This window comes from Phyllopteryx taeniolatus, chromosome 4, assembly GCF_024500385.1.
Source record: "Phyllopteryx taeniolatus isolate TA_2022b chromosome 4, UOR_Ptae_1.2, whole genome shotgun sequence".
In the NCBI taxonomy this organism is placed as follows: Eukaryota; Metazoa; Chordata; class Actinopteri; order Syngnathiformes; family Syngnathidae; genus Phyllopteryx; species Phyllopteryx taeniolatus.
The window spans coordinates 33,639,090-33,659,954 of record NC_084505.1 but is presented as its reverse complement, the minus strand read 5'-3'; the positions used below and the strand labels follow the sequence as shown (position 1 = coordinate 33,659,954).

Below are 20,865 nucleotides of genomic sequence, written 5' to 3'. Positions count from 1 at the left end.
AAATTTCCAGGTCACAGATATACAATATGACTAGATCAACCAATGTGCATGCTTCCCTTGCCTATGTGGTGGTCATGTTCAATGTGACTACAGTCCATCAAAGGCAATGCGTTGACGTTTGGCGGCCATGTTGAATGTGGCAAAATTTCCAGGCCATGCATTGGCGTGGTGGCCATAATGACAGGAGTTCTAGCTATTCTCGCATAGACTTCTGCGCAGAGAGAGAGCGGCAGTGTTAACTTAGAGGAGTTTGGAACATGCTATTTTTGGTACTTTAGCATTTTTATTTGTCAAGCCGTTCGTCTATGCCATTGGTTTGGAACTAGGAAGCTCACTAATTCCTCACGGCTCATGAAAGCTACCCGCATTGATTCGCCCACGAGTAGGTATGTTGCTAAATCCAGTAAGATGGCCGCCATTTTCTTTCCATTTTTTTGTGCTGAATTCTGGGTACGTGAATTTAGCGGATGTCCACCAAAATCACATTTTCTCATTGTTTAGCGCAAGGTAGTACTTGTTCTTTTCAGAATGCGTTGATGGGAAATCCCTTTACCACCTGGTTTTTGAATTTTTCAATTCAGTTAAGGTTTTCTATGGTTCTGACAAAGATGAAAATGTTCCTTGAATTCTGTGTCGAAAATCACACAATCATAGGATTCGTCCACCATAGAAAACTATATATGTCCATGATTCATTATTATTATTCTGTGAAGTTCAAAGTAATTCCGGCGATGTAATTGCTCTCACTTTGACCCTAAAAATTAAATGAGTCGATCGGAAAACACCATTGAAAAATAAAAAAATAGCCCGTTAAACATTACATTTTTGTCTCAACGAATAAGAAACATCTGGGCATTTTTATACCAAATTGTCAAGGTTTCGGTCAGAAGTTTCCTAATGATTTACGATGATTTCTAGAGAAGCAAATTTAGTCAAAATTTTTTACATCATCTTCCAAATTACGGCTCATTTTATTCATGAAACCCTCCTCTATCCAATGATATCCATCCATCTGTCTATTTTGATCTAAAGATATTTTGAAAATGTTATTAACATACGTACCTACTATGAGTACATCAACAATGTCTACATCGAGTACACCAGCATGATAAGTTTGGATAAAATGTAAAATGTTTCAAACATTTTCAAGCGTTTTTTTTTTTTTTTTTTTTTTAAATTACGAAACATTGTGCATATGGCCACAAAAAAAGTGCTTCATAATAACGGACAATTTGATGTAACGGATGACCTCCTGCCCCTATTAGCCCCTTAAACCAAGGTTCCACCATGTACCCCAGTTTAGCGCCAAGTATGATTTTGAAAGGCAAATGAGAAGGAAATTGCCACAAATGAAGGTTTCCGTGACGTTGAGGCAAAAGGTGGACCCAAGCACAGAGAAGCAGGGAGGCGGGGAGACAGGCAGGAGTTCAGGATGTACTCAAAAAAAGTATTTATTTAAAAAAATAAAAGACAAACAGGGCATTTGGACACAAACACTCAATTAAGAGTCCCAATAAACAGGGTTCAAATTAAAAAAGAAACATGAGAAATAATGCGGGGGGGCAGTAATTGCATGTCCATTCATTGCAACGGGTAAAGATGATTTGATTGTTTTGAGAGTGGTCACGGAACAAACTAAACTATATATCAAGGCACCATTGTATATTGAAAGCCTGGTAAATTGTACATCATGATTATATTCATCAGTAGGTTTAAATGACTGAGATGGATGTTTATTCAGTCCATCAGGTGTGAGCCCATCAGAGTTTGCATCTGTTGATGAGTCAGCATTCTTCAGCAACGCAGCAGTTGACTGTTACTAAAAATTGAACCCATCAGCTCTGAGGAAGGTTTTGTTTTGGTCACACACAAACAAGGTTTCATTGGAACCTAATTCCAAAAGGTATGTTTTGTGCAAACACAACACTGCTCATAACCCAGAATTATTATTGACACTGCTCATTAAACTGAAACAATATATACTGTATGTATATTATGTTTAATAATATAAATATTGCAAATGTTCGTATTGGTGTATACATCTGCCTAACAGGTCTGAGTTAAAATCTTGGCTCTGGCCTTCTTGTGTGGAGTTTTCATGTTCTCTTCGTGCTTGAGAGGGTTTTGTCTGACTTGTTATAATGTATATTTTAACAAGAAATAATAGCACTCCATAATATTGCACTTCAGAAAACACATACAGTAATGACATAATAAAATATAATTGAAAAGAATTAAACACTTTTTGTCACACGCATTAATTGAATGGACATTTTGCTGCTCTTTCTGTCTTGGCCACCAATGGGGCAGTATAAGACAGACAGACGGATATACTTTTCATTGCGACATCTCAAATCCTCTCAGCTCATCAGTACAGAACTAATAGTCATTCTTCACAGAGAATAAAGAATATGTGACTGTGAGGACTGTTATATTGTCTGTCTACATGTGTTGCTGCACATGTGTGTTTAATCCATTGCTTTAAGGGTTATAGCACCACAACATAGATGCTATTTAGCATAAACATTAAGCTACCAGACTGAAAGGCTAAGCTGTGTTTTTTTAAAAATACCTACACAAAGTGTAATTATCTTTGTTTTATGTTTAGTTTAATAGTAAACTTGGGAGTCGAAATAAACTGAGGTAGGCGACTCGAGTCATATGACTTCGACTTGAATCGACTCGAGTAACTGATTTTTATGACTTGTGACTTGCTTTGGCTAAAATTTATGAAAGACTCAACTTGACTTAGACTTGGCATTCATGTGACTCGACTTAGACTTGCACTACATGACATGACAAGTTTGAAAATACAAATTTTCAATATAGTGTGCCTTTTGTTTTGAAAAGAAAAATGTTTTTTGTGTCATGCGTGCCACCACTCAGGCAACCCCTGTGACCAGTAGGCTACACTGTGAGACGAGGGCTGTTGCTGCCTCAATGAGAGTATCAAGGAGGAAGACCCAAATATGATTACATTTGGATTCACGGATTATCTTTTTGATGAAATCAGGAAAAAGACAAGACCAACATGCAAGGTTTGCGACTCAAAGATAAAAGGCACAACTTCTACGATGTCCACTTTCTTCTGTCTGACGCAAGCTAGCTAAGGTTAGCGTCACAGTTGAGCTCACCAATAGCTGATCAGAGATTATATAAACTTTAAATCAGTTATGCATTTAAGCGACAAGACAATAAATGAATTCTAGAAATCTAGAAACTATCAATATTGAAATACCGAGATCGCAATTTTAGTATAGATGTATACGTACATAGACTCCACCTTGTGTGCTTTTCTCATAGCAGCTTGTCCGCCATATTTGAGGTGGCAAGTCCTCCCGTAAACTAATTCAAGTTAACCAACTGAACTTCATAAAGCGAAAACCTGCAAAGTTCAAAAAGATAATGCCTCTCATTCACGCATTTACACACACATACTTATATATTTGGTAACCAGATTGGCACTAAAAACAACATACTATATGTAGTTTTTAAATCTGATGATTAAACTTTTCCACAAAATTTATCACCACAGTAACATTGTTATATATATTGGTAGCTGTAAACACTCATCAGAATTAGAATCATCTTTATTTGCCAAGTATGTCCAAAACACACAAGGAATTTGTCTCCGGTAGTTGGAGCCGCTCTAGTACAACAGACAGTCAATTTACAGAACACTTTGGAGACATAAAGACATTGACAAAAAACAATTGTGCAAAAAGATGCAGAGTCCTCTAGCACTTAGAGCAGTTCGAATGGCTAATATCGCAATAGTCCGGTGCAATGACCATTGTGCAAAGGGCACTGAGACTTCAAGGAGTGTATGCGGTTTAAACGTAATGCATGCAAACGTAAAAATAACGTGTATTCTTCCAAATAATAATTATAATAATGGGCGGCACAGTGGCGGACTGGTGAGCAGATCTGCGTCTGAGTTGAGTTCACTGCCACCATACGGTGGCTCTTGCTTTGAAAATCGTATAAGTCGAGTCACTCGTATCACAAGGTATAGTGTTTCTGAGGCAGAAAATTTTAATTTTGTTTCAGCTGGACCAAAGTGGGTGACTCAGTGCTCTGCGACTGAGACTTGGGTTTCTGCTTCATGGCATCAACACGTTGAACAACCTGAGTTTGAACAGTGCCTCCTTCAGGATGCGTAGCAGCGATGACATTATAACAAACCCAAAAATATTTAGAAAGTCAAATAAGCAGATTGGAGGCTGTGAGAGCTTGGTTTTCCCTTGCCCGGACGTGGGTCACCGGGGCCCCCTTCTGGAGCCAGGCCTGGAGGTGGGGCTCGAAGGCGAGCGCCTGGTGGCCGGGCCTGCACCCATGGGGCCCGGCCGGGCACAGCCCGAAAAGGTAACGTGGGTCCCCCTTCCCATGGGATCACCACCTGTGGGAGAGGCCATAGGGGTCGGGTGCAGTGCGAGCTGGGCGGTGGCCGAAGGCGGGGACCTTGGCGATCTGATCCCCGGCTACAGAAGCTGGCTCTAGGGAAGTGGAATGTCACCTCTCTGGCAGGGAAGGAGCCTGAGCTGGTGTGTGAGGTCGAAACGTTTTGACGAGATATAGACGGACTCGCCTCCACACACAGCTTGGGTTCTGGTACCAGTCATCTTGAGAGGGGTTGGACTCTCTTCCACTCTGGAGTTGCCCACGGTGAGAGGCGCCGGGCAGGTGTGGGTATACTTATTGCCCCCCGGCTCAGCGCCTGTACGTTGGGGTTCACCCCGGTGGACGAGAGAGTACCTTCCCTCTGCCTTCGGGTGGGGGGAAGGGTCCTGACTGTTGTTTGTGCCTATGGACCTAGGTCGCACTTCGATAATCGAGTTTGTGGTCGTGTCATCGGACTTGCGCATGTCTTGGACACTCGGGTGAAGAGAGGGGCGGAGCTGTCAACTGATCACCACCTGGTGATGAGTTGGCGCCGTATTGTGAGGGTCTGTTGGGAACGTATGGCAGAATCCCCTGTCAGAGGGAGTTTCAACTCCCACATCCGACAGAACTTTGCTCATGTTCCGGGGGAGGTGGGGGACATTGAGTCCCAGTGGACCATGTTCCGCGCCTCCATTGCTGAGGCGGCTGACCAGAGCTGTGGCCGTAAGGTGGTCGGTGCCTGTCGTGGCGACAATCCCCGAACCCGTTGGTGGACACCAATGGTAAGGGATGCCGTCAAGCTGAAGGAGTCCTATCGGGCTTTTTTGGCCTGTGGGACTCCTGAGGCAGCTGATGGGTACCGGCTGGCCAAGCGGAATGCAGCTTTGGTGATTGCTGAAGCAAAAACCCTGGTATGGGAGGAGTTCGGTGAGGCCATGGAGAAAGACTTCCGGACGGTTTTGAGGAAATTCTGGTCCACCATCCGGCGTCTCAGGAGAGGAAAGCAGTGCACCACCAACACTATGCATAGTGGGGATGGGGCGCTGCTGATCTCGACTCAGGACGTTGTGAGTCGGTGGGGAGAATACGTCAAAGACCTCCTCAATTCCACCGACACGCCTTCCCATGAGGAAGCAGAGTCAGGGTTCTCTGAGGCGGGCTCTCCTATCTATGGGGTTGAGGTCACCGAGGTGGTTAAAAAGCTTCTCGGTGGCAAGGCCCCGGGGGTGGATGAGATTCACCCAGAGTTCCGAAAGGCTCTGGATGTTGTGGGGCTTTCCTGGTTTATACGCCTCTGCAACATTGTGTGGACATCGGGGACAGTGCCTCTGGATTGGCAGACTGGGGTGGTGGTCCCCCTTTTTAAGAAAGGAGATCACACTCCTCAGCCTCCCTGGTAAGGTCTAGTCAGGGGTGCTGGAGAGGAGTGTCCGTCGGGAAGTCGCATCTCAGATTTAGGAGGAGCAGTGTGGTTTTCGTCCTGGCCGTCAAACAGTGGTGGTCCACTGTTCTACACCTTCGGCAGGGTCCTCGAGGGTGCATGGGAGTTCGCCCAACCAGTCTACATGTGTTTTGTGGACTTGGAGAAGGCGTTCGACCGTGTGCCTCGGGGTGTCCTGTGGGGGGTGCTTCGGGAGTATGGGGTACCGAACCCCCTGATACAGGCTGTTCGGTCCCTGTACGACCAGTGTCAGAGTTTGGTCCGCATTGCCTGCAGTAAGTCTGATTCTTTTCCAGTGAGGGTTGGACTCCGCCAAGGCTGCTCTTTGTCTCTGATTCTGTTCATAACTTTTATGGACAGAATTTCTAGACGCAGCTGAGGCATAGAGAGGGTCCGGTTTGGTGGCCTCAGTATTTCATCTCTGTTTTTTGCAGATGATGTGGTTCTGTTGGCTTCATCAAGCCGTGATCGCCAACTCTCACTGGAGCAGTTTGCAGCAGAGTGTAAAGCGGCAATCATGAGAATCAGCACCTCCAAATCTGAGACCATGGTCCTCTGTCGGAAAAGGGTGGCGTGCACTCTCCAGGTCGGGGATGAGATCCTGCCCCAAGTGGAGGAGTTCAAGTATCTTGGGGTCTTGTTCACGAGTGAGGGAAGAATGGAACGGGAGAGCGACAGGCGGATCGTTGCAGCGTCTGCAGTGATGCGGACTTTGTACCGGTCCGTTGTGGTAAAGAAGGAGTTAAGCCGAAAGGCGAAGCTCTCAATTTACCGGTCGATCTACGTTCCTACCCTCACCTATGGTCACGAGCTGTGGGTCGTGACCGAAAGAACAAGATCCCGGATACAAGCGGCCGAAATGAGTTTCCTCTGCAGGGTGTCCTGGCTCTCCCTTAGAGATAGGGTGAGAAGCTCGGTCATCCGGGAGGATCTCAGAGTAGAGTCGCTGTTCCTCCACATCGAGAGGAGCCAGATGAGGTGGCTGGGGCATCTGATTCGGATGCCTCCCGGATGCCGCCCTGATGAGGTGTTCCGGGCACGTCCCACCGGAGACCCCGGGGACCACGCAGGACACGCTGGAGAGACTGCGTCTTTCGGCTGGCCTGGGAACGCCTCGGGATCCCCCCGGAAGAGCTGGATGAAGTGGCTGGGGAGAGGGAAGTCTGGGCGTTCCTGCTTAAGGCTACTGCCCCCGCGACCCGACCTCGGATAAGCGGTAGAAAATGGATGAATGGAGGCTGTGAGATATTCTTTAGGGCTGACGCCCTCTGGATCAATGCATGCATTCAAGGATCGTCCTCTTGGAGCCCTTTAGACTAAACTCAATAAAAGTAGAGGCGGGCGTATGATCTTATGCATTGCTCATGGTGTGAAACAACAAATCTGGCATCACAAGACAACTTGCCACTTATGTCTCTGTCACTGTGAAGCAATGAGGTGGAAATCAGGAGAAAATCCAGTAAATCCTCTTACTCCTTGTTTTCTACCATCATAAGGCTGCAACGTCTGCCTGTGGATGCAGCTGATGTGTCATTATCTCAATAGTGGTGTCAAAATAATACGGGCAGTGTAACTTGCTGGGTGGGATGAAATGAAAAACTGCACCCATCCCAAAGAATGCTGATTAACAAAACAACGTGTGTGTGTTGTGTATGTGTGTGTGTGTGTGGGGGGGGGGGGGGGGGGCTGCTGTTGGCACCTTGTTCCGTCAGGGCAAATCCATCTTCCCAAAGTAAAGACTATATGCCAGTCTGAGTTGGTATATTTTCTGTGCTTCCTTACCTGCACTTCAGTCCATATATTTTGTGTAAAAATCCACTGTAAGTATACAGTATGTTAGAAGATGCCACATATTGATTTCTGTATTGTTTTACATTGCATAAATTTTTGTTTTACATTGCATAAATTTTTCAGCTATCAAACATGCCAACAGAGGGTTTTGTCTGTGTGCTTAGGATGGTATGTACTGTACCACTCATAGACTATATAGATGGTAATGAGTATAGTGTGGAGCCCCAACAAGGTGGAGATGAGGACGGCTTGGCTAGAGGAGCTTGGGACTGGAGCCTTCTCTGGAAGAGAGTACCACTAAACCAGAGAGAAAAGGCACAAAGAAAACATACGACTGAACCCTATAGGTACAAACATTGCAGACAGCATGCTAACATTCATATTTGTCTGTTTTTGTCTCCATCTCCCATTCTTTTTTCCTACATCTATTGTCTCATTCCTTTTTATTGACAAACCCCACCCCATTCTGTTCTGTTGCCTGTATGCGTCGGTCAACACCACCTCCCGCCATGTGTCTTGAATGAATGGCTATTTCTCTGATCTCACTCTCATTCTAAAAGAACGGTGTGTACTGTTCCTTTGATTGACGCCATCCATGGCGAGATGTTCACCATTGAGACCCAGGGTGGAGGAGATGAAGACGGCTTTGCTAGGGGAGCCTGGGATTGGAGCATGCTGTGGAAGAGAGTTCCTCTGAACGACAGAGAAAAAAAACTCAGAAAAACTCGCACTGAGCCATATAGGTAATGAAAACTAGTCTAAATAATTTGACGATGTCTGAATTTTTTTTTTAGTGCAGTACAACGTGAATTAAGGTAGCAAAATGCCAAACACCACACAAATGTACAGCCCTAGCTAGTGAGCAATATTACCCACCCAAGGCAGGAAACTGAATTATGAATAAAAAACATTTACACACATGGACAACATTGTTTAGTACCCCTCTGTTATTGAAAGAAAATCCCACAGCGGTCACAGAAACTGACTAAAATCAGCTCAGCTCCTCCCTTACCACGACAGAGGGTTACAGAGTCCGCATCAATGCAGACGCTACACTGATCTCCCTGTCGCTCCATTTTTCCCTCACTTGTAAATCAGACTCCGAGATACTTGAACTCCTTTACTTGGGGCCAGATCTAATGCCTGATCCGGAAAGAGCACTCCACCCTTTTCTGACTGAGGACCATGGCATCAGATTTGGAGGTGCTGATTTTCATTCAACCCCTTCACACTCGGCTGCAAACAGTTGAAGATTGCGGTCTGATGTGGTCAACAGAACCACATCAGCTGCAAAAAGCAGAGACCCAATACTGAGGCCACCAAACTGGACCCCTTCAATGCCTTGGCTGTGCCTAGAAATTGCCTATGGTGTAGAGCTGGCCCACTTTTCCATGCCCAGGACGAAAACCACACAAATACTCCTGAATCTGATATTCGACTTCCTGATAGACTCTCCTCTCTAGCAACCCCGAATAGACTTTACCAGGGAGGCTAAGGAGTGTGATCCCCCTGCAGTTGGAACACAACCTCCGGTCCCCCTTCTTAAAAAGAACGACCACCACTGCAATCCAGAGGTACTGTCCCCAATGTTCATGCAATGATACAGAGGTGTGTCAACAAGGACAGCCACACAGCATCCAGAGCCTTCAGTAACTCCAGCCAGACCTCATCCACCCCGTGCCTCTGCCACTGACGAGGTTTTTAACCACCTCTGTCACTTCAACCCCAGAGATAGGAGAGCCTGCCTCAGAGTCCTCAGACTCTGCTTCCTCATAGGAAGGTGTGTCAGTGGAATTGAGGAGGTTTCCAGTTTTCTCCCCACCGACTCACAACGTGCAGAGTCAAGGTCAGCAGCACCCAATCCCCACTATACACAATGTTGATGACATTCCCAGCAGACTCTCACAATACGTTTGGGTCTGCCAGGTCAGACTGAAATCTAACCCCACCGTCAGAGATAACTCACCACCAGGTGGCGATCGGTAGACAGCTCTGCCCCTCTCTTCACCCTAGTATCCAAGACATGCAGGTCAGAGGACATGACCACAAAGTTGATCATCAAACTGTGGCTTAGGGTGTCCTTGTTCCAAGTGCACATGTGGACACCCTTATGTCTGAACATGGTGTTTGTTATGGACAATTTCTCAACCTTGCTCACAAGCTCAGGCTCCTTACCTGTTTCCTATTCTTAGGCTGCTGCACAAAGTAGTCCATTACGCGCCTATTGTGATCCCAAAACGTCATATGTTGATCTTATTACAACCTGAGGGCCGTCTGTAGTCAGTTTGGCCAATAATTTTTTTCCCAAAGAAATCTATTGAAAATAAATTTGAGACAGAAATGGGCAAACTGGGCGGCATGGTCGACGACTGGTTAGAGCGTCTGCCTCACACTTCTGAGGACCACTTCAATCCCGGCCCCGCCTGTGTGGATTTTGCATGTTCCGTGCCTGCATGGGTTTTCTCCGGGCACTCCGGTTTCCTCCCACATGCATCGTAGGTTAATTGAGGACTCTAAATTGCCCGTAGGTGTGAATGTGAGTGCGATGTGTTGTTTGTTTGTATGTGCCTTGCGATTGGTTGGCAACCAGTCCAGGGTGTACCCTGCCTCCTACCCGATGATAGCTGGGATAGGCTCCAGCACTCCCACGACCCTTGTGAGGAGAAGCGGCTCCTCACAAGGGTGGATGGATGAGCAAACTGCTTTGCCATCTTCTCATGTTCTTTTGATGCTATTGATCAACTTCCAGGTCAGTTCCTTCAGTGGAGACTGGCGCATGTGAAGAAAGGCTTGTGTGATTTAATATAACAGTACATCCATATATGTTTGTGTTGGCTGTTTCATTAAACTGTGACTCCATTTGCCCACCATCCCACAATTTATTTCCCACTCATACTATGTAGTCAGTTGTTCATATATTGCTTGTTTCTTGTTACAGCACTTTGCTCTGATGTTTTTCAGGCCATGTGAAATTACCCTTTGTTCCTTGAGAAACAGGGCTTTTTTTTGTGCCAGAAATGAAGAGGGGCTAATGTTCAATTAGCGTGAGGGTTGTTGTGAAGTGTTTATCTATTTATTTGTTTTTCTGTGTGCCTGTTAATTCGTAGGTCTCCAGCCATGGCAGGGGGTCTCTTTGCTATAGAGCGTGACTACTTCTTTGAACTGGGCCTATATGATCCTGGATTGCAGATATGGGGAGGAGAAAATTTTGAAATATCATACAAGGTTGGCGAGTGTCACTGGTATGAGTATCTTAAATTTGTTCAATAGATGCACATTTATTCTATTTTTTTTTGTAATTGTAGATATGGCAGTGTGGTGGCCAACTGCTCTTTGTCCCATGCTCTCGTGTTGGCCATATATACAGACTTCAGGGATGGCAAGGCAATCCTCCCCCTGCACATGTTGGTTCCTCACCTACGCTGAAGGTACAATAGCACAAACATCATTCAACATTGTTGTGAGCAATTGCTAAAGAGTACTTTACAAATGTATAAGTACACCACCCAATGTAAGGTTTAACACCAACGCTAAAATGTTATGTCTCTGTTATGGTCAGTACACCAATATGTTGCAATATGTCCAATATGTTGCAGCGCTTTAACCAAAATTGTATTTTGAATGTTACAGTAATACAATAAAAATATTATTGATTTATTTTCAAATTTGTTTCACAAAAGAAGCAAAAAGTTTATTATGATGTCAAATTATAGTGATTTACTTGCATTCCTGAACAGAAAATCTTGGTTGTTGTTGATCCACTCTTTCCATTGCAGATGTTATATTGACATTGTGCATGCTCACACAGCAACGTGGCATCCTGCTAAAATATGATTGTATGCCACTTTTCAATTGGCCGCTAGCTGCATGCTAGCATCATGTATTGTGGGGGTGAAGACAAGTTTCTGCGGTAATCAAACCACAGCAGTCACGAATATAGTGACATCCAGCAAGTTGTAATTCCATGTAGTCCATTTTATGCACCTGAGATCTTGCATTGGCGAGATGAAGACTTGGTCGTGGTGGCTGAGAACGGTCTCACAAGCATTATTATGAATTCCACTGGAGTTCTAGGAACAACGCACACCATTGCAATATGCTAGGCTGCTACATTGGTGGTAGGGCATGACTTAGATGGCGTGTTCTGCCTAGAATTTGAGTGGAATTCATGAGACCCCTATCTCACTGACGGAGAGGTCACCGAGACTGATCAGTTGCTACGACTCCGGGACTCAGGAGACCAAAATATTGGTTGTGCTCTCACCAGGAAAATGTCTGGGATACGTCTCCAGACAACGTGCCAACCAATTCACCCGGAAGTTGCTGATACAGGCCTATATAAAGTATACAGTATATATGCTTTAAATAAGTATATAATTTATACTATTGATGTGCCTTGGATCAGACGGTGCCCCTTGGTTGGGCCGCAATTGAGGCCTCAGCCCGTTTCAGCACCCTGGACAGTTCTCTCCAGCGGTAGGTGCGCAAATAATGGACTGGCTTGAATTTAAATTCTTGAAGGTTTTCAGGAAGCAAAAATAGACTAAGACTTGAATGGTCAAATGAAAAACAAAAAGACAAACGCTTGAGCTGATCACAGGATGTTTATTCAAACCTTTGAACAAACCGAGCATTTGCCAAAATGACAAAAAAATGAATAAGCAAAATGAGAACATCGCCTTAAATACACTCTCTCTGGGACTCGCCCATCTTGTTTCTGAGTCCACCCCTTGGTCCTGATTGGCTAGAATCAAGATTACCTCGTCTGGCATGAGTTTTTAAAAGTGTCACAGGAGGCTAGATATTCATATGTTGTTGAAACCTTGATTTATAATCGTGTCCCAGCATCTTTTATTTTTGTACCTTAGCATTGTTAATTACGTCGTGCAGTATAACTATATACTATGTGCTGAGCAGTTAGTTGTACTTAAGTGTTTAGGTTTTAATGGTGTCTGAAGTGTCGTAATACAATAAGTGTTTGTTTTAATGGTGTCTGAAGTTTAGTCAAATTCATGAGGTAGTTATAGCGTTCATCTCCCTCTTGAGGGCGCCATTGTTTTTTCTCACTCAGGCCTTGCTTGAGGCTAACAGCAGTTGACAGTTGTAAAACATCTAGGTGTCATGAAGCTTGTACTAAACTAGGACTTCACCACACATGTAAGCAATTTTAACTGAGACTCACTGGCGTCTCGTCCTCTACCTTTGCAGTTGTTTTGGTCTACTAGAATGTCCACACCTGTCACCAAGTCACCAAGACGCAGTGGTGTCCTGACTTCTCAATTATAGCCTGTGTAGTGGCCTGCATGTCCAGTATTCAGTTAAAATATGATTAAGCATAAGAAGAGACGCAATAATATTAATATTTTACAATCTTAACACCCCATGCTGTGTGTGTGCGTCACAGTTCGACACCGGGACAGTCCTCTAATGAGAAAAATGCGTTAACCTCCATAAAATCCAAAATATTAGGGCGATTGTTCTTATATTTTCAGAAGTTAAATTGGGCATAGGTAAATTGGAAAGAATACTTTGAGGACTTGATGGATGAGGACAATGATAGAGAAGGAAAAGTAGAATAGGCAAGTGTGGTGGAACAGGAAATAGCAATAATCAGAATCAGAATCATATTTATTTGCCAAGTATGTCCAAAAAACACACAAGGAATTTGTCTCCGGTAATTGGAGCCGCTCTAGTACGACAACAGACAGTCAATTGACAGAGAACACTTTGGAGACATAAAGACATTGACAAAAAACAGTCACTGAGCAATAAAGGGTTGCTAGTTGTCCGGTAATGCCGGTACATTATTAAAAATTTTTTTTGACAATTGTGCAAAAAGATGCAGAGTCCTCTAGCACTTAGAGCAGTTCGAATGACTAATATTGCAATAGTCCGGTGCAATGACCATTGTGCAAAGGGCGCAGAGACTTCAAGGAGTGTATGCGGTTTAAAGTGACAAGTAGTGCGATAATCTGGGACAATGTTGATTGTGCAAATGTTGCAGATACTCCTCAATCAGTGTGCAAATGGAGCAGATGCTACTCTGGCTTGAGTGGCCAGTATTGGTCAACAGCAGATATGGAAATAGTGCAGCGTGGCGAGACTACTACAGTGAGTGCACGAGTAATATATAATTGGCCCCACAGAAATGTAACAATGAACTCAAGTCAAAAAATTGCCAGCATGTTGTAATGGAATTGTAGGTTAGGTGTTTAAGAAGTTGATCGGAAAAGGGAAGAAGCTTTTGGAATGTCTACTAGTTCTAGTTTGCATTGATCGGTAACGCCTCGCTGAGGGAAGGAGCTGGAAGAGCTGGTGACCGGGATGCGGAGGGTCCGAGAGGACTTTGCACGCTCTTGTCTTAGTTCTGGCAGCGTGCAAGTCCTCAAGGGTGGGTAGGGGGGTACCGACAATCCTTTCAGCAGTTTTGATTGTCGTTGTAGTCAGAGTTTGTAATAATAATTAGTAGGGTGGAAGTTCAAAAGGCACTAACAGGATGAGAAATGGAAAGGCATGATGACATACCTGTAGAGGTATGGAAGCATCTCGGAGAGGTGGCTGTGGTTGTTCAACAGAATTTTAGCTGGTGAGAAGATGCGTTTGGAATGGAGGAAATGTGCTGGTGCCCATTTTTAAGAATAAGGGTGATGTAGAGAGCTGTGGGAACGACAGAGGAATAAAGCTGATGAGCCACGCAATGAACTTATGGGAAAGAGTAGTAGGGGCTAGTCTCAGGACAGAAGTGACTATTTGCGAGCAACAGTATGGTTTTATGCTGAGAAAGAGTACCATAGATTCATTATTTGCCTTGGGGGTGTTGATGGAGAAGTACAGAGAGGTCAGAAGGAGCTACATTGTGTCTTTGTAGATCTGGAGATAGACGATAGAAATGATAGCGTACCCATCGAGGAACTGTGGTACTGCATGCGGAAGTCTGGAGTGGCAGAGAAGTATGTTAAAATTATACAGGACATGTATGAGGGCAGCATAACAGTGGTGAGGTGTGCTGTACGTGTGACAGAGAAATTTAAGGTGGAGGTGGGACTGCATCAGGGATCAGCCCTGAACCCCTTCCTGTTTGCAGTAATGATGGATAGGCTGACAGATGAGGTTAGACTGGAATCCCCAGGGACCATGATGTTCACAGATGACATTGTGATCTGCAGTGAAAGCAGGAAGCAGGTGGACGAACATTGCAAAAGGCCGAGACATGCACTGGAAAGGAGAGGAATGAAGATTAGCCGAAGTAAGACAGCATATATGTGCATAAATGAGAGAGGAGTGGAGGTTAAAGAGTGAGGCTTCTGGGAGAATAGATAGTGAGGGTGGAGGACTTTAAATACTTCGGGTCAGCAATCCAGTGCAATGGGGAGTGTGATAGGGAAGTGAAGAAACAGGTCTAAGTAGGTGTCAGTTGTGTTGCGACAGAAGAGTTTCTGCTCAGATGAAGGGCAAAGTTTATAAGACAGTGGTGAGGCCAGCCATGATGCACAGATTAGAGACAGTGGCACTGTAGAGACAACAGGAAGCAGAGCTTGAGGTGGCAGAAATTATGTTGAGGTTCTTTCTAGGAGTGACCAGGTTGGATATGATGAGAAATTAGCTCATCAGAGGGACAGCCAAAGTTAGATGTTTTGGAGACAAAGTGAGAGAGAGCAGACTTTGATGGAGAGATAGTGAGTATAATGGTAGAAAGATGATGAGGATGGAGCTGCCAGGCAAGAGAGCTAGAGGACGACCAAAGAGAAGGTTGATAGCTGTAGTGAGGGAAGACATGAGGGCAGTTGGTGTTAGACAGGAGAACGGTTTACATGGTGAAGGAACCTGTTTAAAATCTCTTATTACTCCCGTGGTTCCAAGCGTGCTCGTTTTCGTGAAAGAACTACATTCATAACAATGTATAAAAACCAACCAATTTATTCCTGACAGAGGAGTCTATATATTTTGCAGAGCTCTGGGTTCGTAACTACCCCCATCTTATTTTTAGCAGATAAAGTAGTCGAACAAAAACTATCTGATCTACCCCAGACTTATACAATGTTTCAAACGGGCCAGTATGGAATCGCTCTCGTCTGATTGGTCCGTAATCTGACGTCATTGTTGTTCTACAGAATGATGACCATTTGATCTGGCTCCAGTCTCCGGCCCACATTCCTGAATTCAATGTTTATCGTGGCTCCCCGCCGTCTTTTTCTTCCTTGACATCTGCTTCCCATTGTCTCCAAATACACCCTGATGGGTTCTCTTCAATCCCCCAAATTGATCTTCTGATAATCAGAAGATCAACAACCCCTATACCTGCAGCCTATTTCACGACAATACTCAACAAAACCTAATTTAAACAGCAAATTGAAAAAATTTGTGAAGGGGATACAAAGGCGTCGATCAAGGCAGCGAGCGCGCTCATTGTCTCCCCGTCCTCTTTCAGCGGCAGCTGCAGATCTTGGCAGTGGGGGTTCTTCTCTTCAAAGGCCTTGAGAGCAAACCTGAGGACAAGACTCCTGAGAAAATGAATAAAACACCCCCCACACCAGTCACTCTCCCAGGTGAAATCCGCCATATGGTTGATCTCCTGCTGAGAGAGAGGCTTGATCACAGTGGGGGTTATCATAGAAACCAATGCACAAGTGCCTGTCCATTCCCCGGGCAGGAAGTCCCACAACAGAACAACACCACACATCCACCACAAATCAGACCTCATCTTACTTAATCGGGCCGCATCCTAATAATCAATAAAAAGTGTGAATTTACAAAACTGTGGATCCATGTGGCCAATTGATCGGGAAAGTTTTGTTATTGGGGCCTAAAGTTATCTTACTCTTATTTTGAAAGATGCAATCCAATTGAGGTTATTACTTTTTTCAGCACCATTAAAAAATAGTAACACTCTGACTTTCAGATACTTCCAGTGCCCTGCAAATGGCCAGCAGTTCTGCAGCTTGAGCGGAGGATTTCATAACATCATTTATGGACCAAAGCGTTTGGATTTCAGAATTTGGGTTTCCGCGATATCTTCTACGGCCACTTGTTTACAAGGATACTACGGCACGTTAACAAAAGCAGTCGGGTCGACCTCGAATGTTACCGGAGTTACGGATGCCATCTGCAGGCCACTCGGACCACAGTGAGTCCGGCAGCGAGTTCAACAGCTGTGCGGCGTCCTCATGGTCCGAGAGCTCTCTGCCATGGAATCGCGCCAAAGTCACATGCTCCAACATTCCCCGTCTACCGTGGCACCCTGAATACAAAAACATTCAGTACTAGGAAAGTACAACACATTGTATTTGACCTTGTTGCCAATTATTTGCCAAATGGCATTTTCTCACCATGGGTCCCAGTTCTCGGGAAAAAGATGTCAAGCTCATCATAAACCACTCACTCTGCTCTGTCGCCATGGTGGAGGCAGCCGCCACACCTTGTTTTCCTGTTTTACCTGTACTATTGAGCCTCCAATTTTCTTCCTGTATCGACTCAAAAGCTTCCCTATAAACCAAATCGTCATTTTTATCATAAAACAGTGTGAGATGGAGGGGATCAATTGGAGGGCGATAGGGGGCAAGAGAGTCGATCCAGGGCTTCCACCGAAGGAAGGCCCAGTAGACGCTGCCTCCCTCCTTTGTTTCCGGTTTTAGTCGGGCCCAATATATGTCAGCAGTTGCTTCCGGAAGTTCATGTTGTATCATGTTCCATCCGGAGGACAACTTCTGTCCACAGTTCATCATGGTCCCATCGGGGAACCGTATCGTCAGTCCATCCGGGCTACAAAGGATGGTAGCCCTGGTCTTGATAAGCAGATCTCTGCCCATCAGGTTCACTGTAGCCCCTCCTTTCATGAGGACAAACCGATGTTCATGTGTCTGTCCAGCAATTTCAGTCTTTAATGGTGTCGTAATCGGCAGACTCATGGGCACCCCTGCAAAGCCCATTAAGGTGGTCGTCCTCCCTGAGTGTTTGGATGTTGGAAGTGGTAAACACAAAGATGAATATGTGGCACCTGTGCCCACTAACGTGGATGTCCGTTTTGTATACCTTAGCGGGGATAAGAGGCTCTGCCTTTCCTCCGTCCCCTGGCTCCGGGCCCCCCTATTGCCAATTGGACCAGTCCTCCTCACAGTAGTACTGGCGAAATGGCTGTTGTTGTGGTGGAGCCTGCTGCGGATGCTGTTGCCAGGGTGCCGGGCCACGTCCACCTCTCCCTCGTGGAGCTTTGTAGCCTCCTCTTTGAGGTGTGGCCTCTCCGGGTTCCACTGAAGGTTGCTGTTGAATCATTGGGAAAACAGTACATTGGCGATACCAGTGTCCATACTGACCACAATTGAAGCATGCTTGGTCAGGTGGAGGTCGGCGACCGCCTCCCCTGCCCCCATTGGTGAATCCTCTGTCACGACTTCCGTCTCGTCTCCTCGTTGACCCCTGCGCCATCCACATCTGTTTTTCTGCTTCCAATTTTCTGTCCATTTTTTCCTCTTGTTTGTTGTCAGTGGCCAATTTACGGGCCTGGGCTAATTGCAACTTCAAAAGTTGTTCCTGCATGTCTTTTACCTCGTCTGATGATTTGTGTTGTCTGTCGACAAAAAGTTTCAAATGGTGTGACACATGACGATTAAAATAACTATCTTCCCCTTCCATGAGGTCAGGGTCTTTAATAAGTTCAGTCCCAACTTCAACCGCCAAGGTGTCAAGTAAAGCTATTCTATAAATAACATTTGCCTCCCTTAAATGGGAGGGATGTGACCCGGTCTTATCTGTCCAAATACTTGTGCAATTTTCAAAGTGAGAACTGGGATCCATGAGAGGTTTGAAGTCCGGAAGCTTCGGCACCGTTGGGGAAGAGGACGGGAACATGTCACGGATGACTGCAAACACTATAGGAGCAAAAGGGGCAAACAAAATTTCAGGTTTGACATTATTCAGACCCGACCGTGTCAAAATATCATCCGACTGGTGAACCGAAATGCAACAGGCGCGTATCAATCTCACTATGTCACCACACGCCAGGCTCATGTTGTCCGTCAACTTTTTCAGCCCCTGGATCCAAATTACACCAACAGCAGCCAGTCCGGGCAGCCATTTCTGTAAAAACTAAAAATCTTTTAAAGACAATTTTTGTATATTTACCCACCTTTTTGAATGTGGGCTTGTGCGGAATTGATAGGAGTTTTATTTCCCCTCTACAATTGGTCTGCCATTTGAGCAGCTGCCTTGACCGGCAATGCCGGTTATAGTGACGTCACTGGGGCCGTTTTCGGGAAGGTCCGTAAATTGTATTCAGCGGGGGAATTTGTCGCTCTTTTTTTTTTTTTTTCTTCGCTGAACAGCTGCCATGGCAGGGCACACCAGACAAATCTCATAAATTTTTTCTCCTCAATTTTTCATTCTCTTCTATTTTCTTATTCAAATCTCTTTTCTCTCTCCACCCTGCAGCATCCAACTTCTCCTTCATTTCTTTTCCCTTCTGAATAACTACTCTTTCTTCCTTCCGAAACTCATCCGCTACATGAAACAATGTACACTTCTGCCTTTCTATCTTATTTTCCTTTTTCCACATTGCCCACACACTTCTAAATTCTACTCATTTCTTTTTATGCTTCTTCCTTTCAATGCCCGCTAACAACTGACTTTCTATTTCATTCCGCAAATCCTCCAGTGACTTCTGGTAATCACCCCGATACATATCACATTCATTACCTCTACACTCGACTGTCCAATTCACAACCCCGAGTTTTGGTGGCACACTCATCTTATTCTAAATCGGTTTTTGGGGGTCCCAAAATCCCCAACGTCTACCGAAACATTACAATTTGAAACCGCGTCCGGTTCCAAGTCAGTCTACGACGGGACAAGTAGGTACCTTGTTACCGTACTCCCAGGATTTTTTCTGATCCTGGTCTGTCAGGTACCTTGTTACCCTGACGTCAGGTCCTCCGTTACCCTGATTTCTAATTATGCAATTTTAACAACACAACGTCCTATTAACTATTGACAACAAAACAACTGTACCACAAGTCTCCCAAATTTTGCCATTTCCAATGTGCAGAATTCGTGATATAATCAAACAGGCTTCTGCTCACCTTTTTTATTTCGGTGCACCGGGGAGATTTGCAGTCCAACTGAATTCCTGTCAGCTCCTCTGTCTTTTTATCTAATGTTCTTCCAGGATCACGTCGGGCTCACCATTTGAAGGAACCTGTGTTTAAAATCTCTTATTACTCCCGTGGTTCCAAGCGTGCTCGTTTTCGTGAAAGAACTACGTTCACAACAATGTATAAAAACCAACCAATTTATTCCTGACAGAGGAGTCTATACATTTTGCAGAGCTCTGGGTTCGTAACTACCCCCATCTTATTTTTAGCAGATAAAGTAGTCGAACAAAAACTATCTGATCTACCCCAGATTTATACAATGTTTCAAACGGGCCAGTATGGAATCGCTGTCGTCTGATTGGTCCGTAATCTGACGTCATTGTTGTTCTACAGAATGATGACCATTTGATCTGGCTCCAGTCTCCGGCCCACATTCCTGAATTCAATGTTTATCGTGGCTCCCCGCCGTCTTTTGCTTCCTTGACATCTGCTTCCCATTGTCTCCAAATACACCCTGATGGGTTCTTTTTTTTTTTTTCCTGCAATAAACTCCTACCCCCTTATCTGATTATATTGCAATACACATCCTTGCTTACCTTCCAAACTAGTTACACCATGAAACTCTATATTATATTATATTACATATAGAATTACATATTAGAATATAAAGTATTCTATATTCCCTTCAATCCCCCAAGCTGATCTTCTGATAATCAGAAGATCAACAACCCCTATACCTGCAGCCTATTTCACGACAATACTCAACAAAACCTAATTTAAACACAGCAAATTGAAAAAATTTGTGAAGGGGATACAAAGGCGTCGATCAAGGCAGCGAGCGCGCTCATTGTCTCCCCGTCCTCTTTCAGCGGCAGCTGCAGATCTTGGCAGTGGGGGTTCTTCTCTTCAAAGGCCTTGAGAGCAAACCTGAGGACAAGACTCCTGAGAAAATGAGAAACTTTGACACCTATGCTCTAATGCGCCGCCAATCTGGTGCATTGTGAGACCTGATTTTTTTCTTGTTGGACAATGCTGACGAACTCTTCATTTTGTCAGAAGAAACAGTAAGAATGTGATTTTATGGCCCAACAGCATTCCAAGAGGTAGATGAGGCATGACATGTACCTCATGTTGCCTGTATTGGAGCCAACGTAGTCTAGGTCTTCA

The 20,865-nt window shown here is 44.8% G+C and overlaps 2 protein-coding genes across 11 annotated transcripts in view; one reads left to right on the top strand and one right to left on the bottom strand.

The window, feature by feature from the left end:
- Window positions 1-20,865, top strand: part of galnt7 (UDP-N-acetyl-alpha-D-galactosamine: polypeptide N-acetylgalactosaminyltransferase 7) — a 149,591-nt gene that overhangs the window by 81,268 nt on the left and 47,458 nt on the right. For 4 of the 10 annotated variants that reach the window (XM_061771920.1, XM_061771922.1, XM_061771921.1 and 1 more), the window contains exons 6-9: window positions 7,780-7,962; window positions 8,176-8,358; window positions 10,723-10,840; window positions 10,921-11,043. In XM_061771920.1, coding sequence (XP_061627904.1) covers window positions 7,780-7,962; window positions 8,176-8,358; window positions 10,723-10,840; window positions 10,921-11,043 — 607 coding nt within the window. Of the gene's footprint in view, window positions 1-7,779; window positions 7,963-8,175; window positions 8,359-10,722; window positions 10,841-10,920; window positions 11,044-16,043; window positions 16,842-20,865 lie in introns of those variants that run through there. The other 6 variants (XM_061771925.1, XM_061771928.1, XM_061771924.1 and 3 more) reach the window with 4 other exon arrangements.
- LOC133477298 (uncharacterized) lies at window positions 16,854-20,023 on the bottom strand. The gene is made up of 2 exons (XM_061771931.1): window positions 17,645-20,023; window positions 16,854-17,558 (listed from the first exon to the last, which is right to left on the bottom strand). Exon 1 carries the CDS (start codon window positions 18,617-18,619, stop codon window positions 17,699-17,701), a length of 921 nt encoding a protein of 306 aa, XP_061627915.1. The 5' UTR covers window positions 18,620-20,023; the 3' UTR covers window positions 16,854-17,558; window positions 17,645-17,698.